This window comes from Condylostylus longicornis, unplaced genomic scaffold, assembly GCF_029603195.1.
Source record: "Condylostylus longicornis isolate FDR11 unplaced genomic scaffold, ASM2960319v2 ptg000049l, whole genome shotgun sequence".
Classification (NCBI taxonomy): domain Eukaryota; kingdom Metazoa; phylum Arthropoda; class Insecta; order Diptera; family Dolichopodidae; genus Condylostylus; species Condylostylus longicornis.
In genome coordinates, this window is record NW_026578018.1 from 7,396,121 (window position 1) to 7,402,920 (window position 6,800).

Below are 6,800 nucleotides of genomic sequence, written 5' to 3' on the forward strand. Positions count from 1 at the left end.
TGCCGTTTATACGTGTGAGATACGAGACATATATTTCCAGCATACACAAAATCCTATATAGTCTGCCAGTTCAACTCCAGTTTATTGATTATTATTACCCTTATTTCATTAAAATGTACGTAAATGTAATAAATGTTAAACACATAACATTTCAATTTCTAAATTAATATATACTTTGAACACGCATATATTCAAAGGATTTTATTATTTTATCATTATTAGCATTCACTTTAATTTTACGAGTCCAGGGATATAAATTTTGAGTAAATTTAAAATTAAATTAAATACTACCAACTAAGTAACTGCAAAATATAACATTTTAATATTAAAATTTCAAGTATTTGTTCAAGTTAGACAAACATGTTCTAATTTATGAACACGACTAGATTTTTCCAAATATATTGAACATATTTCCATCACAATATCCAAAAGTTTCGTTCTAAATTATAATTAAGTGAATTTAATAGCTTCTATATTGCAAAAGTTTTTGTTTTTTTGCAATTTTCACACAAAAACTATATAGGTTACAAGGTTAAATTGATTTTAATTATTTCAATATATTCTATAGAAGTTTTTCTTAATTAAATAATAAAATAATTTAGATGACATGTTTTTATTTTGAATTTTCTGGTTATCTCAATAGCCCCCCCAAATAAAAAATTAATTAAAAAATTTCAATACCATTTTGGCTCTCTCGTTTGTCCAGTTCTCTTAACAATTCTTTTCTTATCTAAAATTTATTTTTGCTTAAAATCATCATAAAAATTGATTCTTTTTAAATTATATAATGATTATGATTACTTAATTAATTTAATAAATTTAATAAATTTTTAATTAAAATTTAAAAAAAAATCATAAATGTGTTGAGAATTTTTCATGAAAAACATGATAATAAAGAGATTTGCTTTGACATAGTGTAGTAGTTTTATTTGTTTTTAGATTTTTTAAGAGATTCTTGATTTAAAAATGGTTTCTTCCTCACAACAACTCCAAAAATATTTTCCAAAAACAAAAAATTGTATTCTAATATGATATTATTTGTTTATAAATCATGTACCGGGAATACCTGTATTGCAACAAATTATCATTAATTCGTGAAGGTTTTTGACCGATTTTTCCCTCTTAAAAATATTAATGAAAAAAAATTATAATTCTTATTTTATTATTTTAATTATAATATTAGCCTGGTAATATATAGAGGAACTCGTTTAATATAGTGTATTTTTAATTAATTAAATATGAAAAAGTGTTGTGAACTTTTTTTTTTTACTGGACCGCATTGCATACAGTAAGGTAGATTGTGTGATAGCATCAAATACATGTTGAGTATCAAATATACAAAGAATTGTAACTAAATTAATTTTGAACTTTTGGGAAGTTGTCGGTTTACTGCCTGTCTGTGCAATCGTGTATTTCAATTTCGACTAAACTGTAAATGTCAAGTCTCGAAAATCGAATTTTCATTAAGGGAAGAATTTTAAATTTTCTGTTAAAGCTTAAGAGTTAATAATTGTTAACGGAATTTCTTGAAATTTGAGTTGTGTTTGTAAACGTGAAACTGATTGATGAACTTTTAAGGGAAATCGAATCTCAGAAAGTGGATCTATACTAAGAACCTAATTAATATTTTTTCTATGTTTGTTAATAGTTAATAAATAAGACTTTTTCATTATTTTGTGCAACAATTTTATTAAATTGCGTTCGATTATTTACTGACCACATCAGATTTTGTATAATTGATTTATTGGTTAGTTTTCAATATTTTATGCAAGTCTACCTCTAGAATTACTGTCTTTAATATTTTTTTTTTTAAATTTATAGTATATTATAATGAGATTCACCTACCATATTAAATATTGTAGTTAAAGAAAATCAACCTAAATTTTGGTTATACTCTCGTTTATACTTACATATATAAAATTGATGAAGATTTTGTTTGATTATAAAAAAAAGTAATTAAAAGTTTATTGAACTCTCTTTTAACCCAAGGTAATATAAAACTATAATTAAAGCTTTTTTAAATGTAGAATAATAAAAATAAAATAAAATAACTGTTTCAATTCTACTTTTTATTAAAAAATAGAAAAAATCTACTACTAATTTTTTATGGTAAATTATTTGTTTTTAAGAATATTTAATTAAGAATGATATAGTGGTAATGACATAGTGGTTACGATATACACCATCGCCTCAACTATCAAGTTTGCAATACAATTAAGAAATAAAAACAATAATAAACATAACAATCACCTATAATAATTCAATATGAGTCATCAATATTGAATCACAGATAATAAATTTGAAATGAATCCGGAAATTAGGCGGTATTAATTAGAATTTAAAGTTTTTGAATATTTTACAATTTAAATTAAAATTATACTGAATAATTTCCAATGAAAATTATTTGAATATAATTTTGATATTTGTTTTAATTTAAATTTCAGTTGATTTGGAATCAAAATTTGTATTATTCTCATAATAATGGTGAGAAAATTTGTAAATGAGTAATTAACGGATGTTGAGTTACGATTTGAGGAATTTTGCAAGGAGCTTTGGCCACCCTTAGTATATTATGTAATATTGGTGGAAGAGGAATGGTTATGATGAGCATACCTAGTGAATGATAATCACGAGCAATGTCAAACATCACGCTGTGTGTGGTACCTTGACTTTTGTTGTAGCTTGTAAACATGGGGTAACAGTACATTGCGACCATGTAAGGAACTTATTTTGCCCCCCACACCTGGGTGCCAGGCGCGGACCGCAGCTCTGTCATCGTTATGGTAAAGTCCCAGTGTTCCCCTTCTCGTGCGAGCGAGAGAAATACCCTCTTCCCAGAATGTGTACTGAGTCTCCCTATCTTCCTCACAGAGCTTGCAAGTATTTCCACTTGCCAGGCCCAGCTTACTAAGGTGCTCCCAGAGGTCACAGTGACCCGACAAGAGCCCGAGAAGAGTTCTCTTTTGCGTATTCGCATAATTTTTTAAAAACGCTTCTGATCATAATCTGAAGCTGATTACTTCCTTAGTTCCTAATAAATAGTATGTGGTCTGAAGCCGCAAAAGGGCCCCGGCCCTATAAGTGTGTTACCCCCCCTCCTTTACAGTACATCTACTTCCTCATTCCCTTCCACAAATATAACACTATACTATTCTTTACATTTATGAATATTGCATACAAAGTTCATATAGAACGTGGTCCAAGACCAACTTAGATGTAGACTTTAGTACCAACCCAGTTTCAATTTCTTTTTTATATATATTTTTATATATTTACGTTATTTTGACATAAAGTGTTATAAAATAAAATTAAGCTTCATTGAACTTTGCACCTTGCAAATTTTTGTGTATTTAAGAATTCTCCAAACTTGGTCTTATTTCGGTCACAATTGTAGTCAGATGTAGGCAAAATTGAAATGGTAGGAGTGCACCACTTGAAGCCAGTAGTTAATATTTCTACAGTTCTCTTCTTATAAGTACGTCCGCCATCTTATTTCTATTCACATTCACATTGTGTTGACGCGGATGTACTCACGAAATTATTCGTATATAAGTCTTAAAATATTTTATAACATTGTGCAATATAATATTTCTCACTGATGGCAACACTATTCTCATATAAGAGAATATAATTTTTTTTTTGCAAATTACAATAAATTTTATATTAAAGTTAACAAATTATCAAGTATTTATTTAATTTCATTCTATAAATAAACACGGAAATATTCTTTTAAAAAATAATTATAAAGATAAAAGTACATTTTATTTATAAAAATTAAAAATGTGCTTGTGTTCATCACAATAACTAAGAAAAATTTTCTCATCAATATTTTCATTATCAATTTTAATAGTTAATAAAATTAAGTATAAAATTTTAGTTAAATGACTTCATAACAATAGCTGACTACCAACTATATAGCCAAAATATACCATACAATTATTGTTGTTTTTCTTCTTTCAACTCTCATGCAAATTGTACACACAATTATTGTACACACTTAACAATCAAATTATTAAAGTTATACGAGTGTTTGTTTAATAAATGATTAAAAATCTTTAAAAATTCAAGTAGCTTTTTAGTTAAATTTGTAGCTACCGTAATTATTTCTTAATTTACTGTGTGTGTGTATATACAATAATTTGTGATTGTAACAGCCATTGTGTATAAGACTCTTTAAAATTTATGTTGTATTGCAAATTTTATAAAAGTATATTTGTTTGTATATACGTGTGAGATTTTAAACGCGTGTAGAATTTTTGCTTTAATTAAGATTATGTTATTAATCTTATCAGTTGTATACATTTTTGAGAACTACAAGAAATTAATGTTATATTGTGTGAAATTTTTAATAATTGACATTTACATGACGTAACTGTTATAATTTCGGTGTCATTTGAATTAATTTCTTTATGTCACATTAAAAATTCGAACGGATATTCTTTTTACAAGCATTTATGAGTGTTAAAATATAATTTAAGGTTCCCGAAAAATTTGTAAGAATGTATGTCTTTCAAGTTACTTCATACCTATAACAGATTTCTGAATAGTTTTATTTTTATTAACCATCCTTATATTTTTGGTTTCATAGCGGCTAATTGAGTAAAACAAGACTAGAACTTCTCTACAGATGAGAAATAATAATTTTTTAAAAAATTGCTCGAAGATTGTTGGCCGATTTGTGAAATAGATTTTAATAAAAATAATTGGCCGCTAACATTTCAAACCACTTTCGCGCTATATTATGGACATACGATATAAAAATTTTAAACTGCATCTATCAGCATAAAAATGTGCGTAGTCAACTGCTTTTTTTCATAGAGCTTTCTGTTATTCGCATTTTTATCCTGTGGAGTGTTATAAATTTAGAGTGTTATATTACTGTACAATCACTGTGAGAAATTTTAATGTGGAAGATTGGTTAAAGATAAGTATATCGAGAGTGAAAATTAAGTGCATAACTATGAGGACAATCAACCACACACTATTAAAAATTAATAAAAATTTTGTAAGAACTTGTGTAGCCGACATTCTTACAGCTGATTTTGAAATGATAATTTAATTGTTATTTCTTATACCCACCTAAAATTAAGTCTATAATAGCATTCGAGTCAATTTGATTAACATAAGACTACAAAAATATAGGTGAATTAATATTAAAAAAAAATCTTTTTATTTATATTTTGTTCTGGTTTTTTTTATATTTTTTAAGTTCTATGATGGTGATGAAAATTTATGATGATGATTCTTTATTGACACAAAAAATAATTATGTTAATTTTTTTGTCATTTTGTTTTGATTTGCTTAAATTCTATATTTTACTATTTTACTATTTCTCTATATTCTTTATTTAAATTTAAATTTAATTAGTAAAAAAAAAAATGGTGATTATTTGTTTGTTTTTCTGATACTTCCGGATAGTTTTTTTACTTATTTTTCTTGTATAAAATTTGAAATCTAATCGTAAATTTTAATGATATTAGTTGTTCTCGCATATTATTGAGAACACGTGAACAAATTTTAAATTCTAGATTTACTAAAAAAATTTTATAAATATGGGAGTGTGGTGAATTTACTATAACAATAAGAACAATTTTTGAATTGATAATTTTTTTAAAACAAAAATTTTTGCTTTTAAAAAGTTAGTCATCATGGAAAATCGAGTTATTATTGCCTGTTCTTCACAGGAAGTGCATCCTGAGGGCTTTCTTTTATGATGGCCTGGAAGTCCTGTCGGATGAGTCTATGACGGGGCTTTTGAGACTGAGATTCGCCAAGAAGGTTAATTGGTTCTGGGTGACAATTTTTGAGATTGTATTACGTAGGGGTTGTGGGGTATTAGATTGAGGACTTGAGGGTTGAACAGCTTTATTGGCGTAGAGTGTGGGCTTAGTGCAAGTGGCCAGGCTGGGTTCCGTCTCTTATTATTACTACAACAAACGACCATTAGACCATTTCACCAAGTCTCTCTTCCTTTCTAAAGTTCTTGAACGAAACTATTTAAATTTGGATATTTCAGCTTTCATACAATTAAATTACAAAAATTTTTGAAAAAATTTTTTAAAAAAATATTTTATTCTTAAGTTTCTTATTTCTTATAATTTAAACATATGGTGGTAAAAACGGATCAACTTCCGGAACTGGATAACTTTTCTTTACTTGACGATGTGATTGTAATTTTGATAATGATTTATGTGTCACTGATGATGATACTGATGATAATGGTTTAACATATCCATATCCATTTCCTTTTACTTGTGCTTTTATTTGTGGTTTTACATATACAGAATTATTACCGGTATTAGCAATTTTAGCAACTAATGGATTTGGTCTTCTTTTATCTTTATCATATGGACATTGAATTTCTTTAATTGCACCCAATTTTGGATCACCAACAATACGATAACCATTTTCATCAGCTATATAACATACTGTATATGTTTTACCATCAGGATCAACATATGAATAATAACCACGTTTTGAACCATTTGCTTCACCAGCTTGTCGTTGTACAATACCATCAGATGTTTCAAAACCATAAACATAATTACCCATATGATCATTTCTTATTATTGTTTTAATTGTATCAATTGATGTTTGTGATGGTTGTATTGAATTGTTTGGTATTTTTTTATATTGATAACCATCAATACCAATTGGATTAATGGCTGCTTTAGTTAAACTAATAATACTTAATAATGTAATGAATTTAATGAGCTAAAAAAAATTATTACAAATTTTGTTAGAAAATTATTAATTAAATTTCATTTAAAACATATTTTTTTGTAAATTACCGGATTCAT

General features: G+C 26.6%; 1 protein-coding gene across 1 annotated transcript; it reads right to left on the minus strand.

Annotated features, from left to right (window-relative positions):
- Positions 1 to 6,099: 6,099 nt before the first annotated feature.
- Positions 6,100 to 6,800, minus strand: LOC129611484 (cuticle protein 6-like). The gene is made up of 2 exons (XM_055524662.1): positions 6,792 to 6,800; positions 6,100 to 6,714 (listed from the first exon to the last, which is right to left on the minus strand). The coding sequence occupies exons 1-2, from the start codon at positions 6,798 to 6,800 to the stop codon at positions 6,100 to 6,102; spliced, it is 624 nt and encodes a 207-aa protein (XP_055380637.1).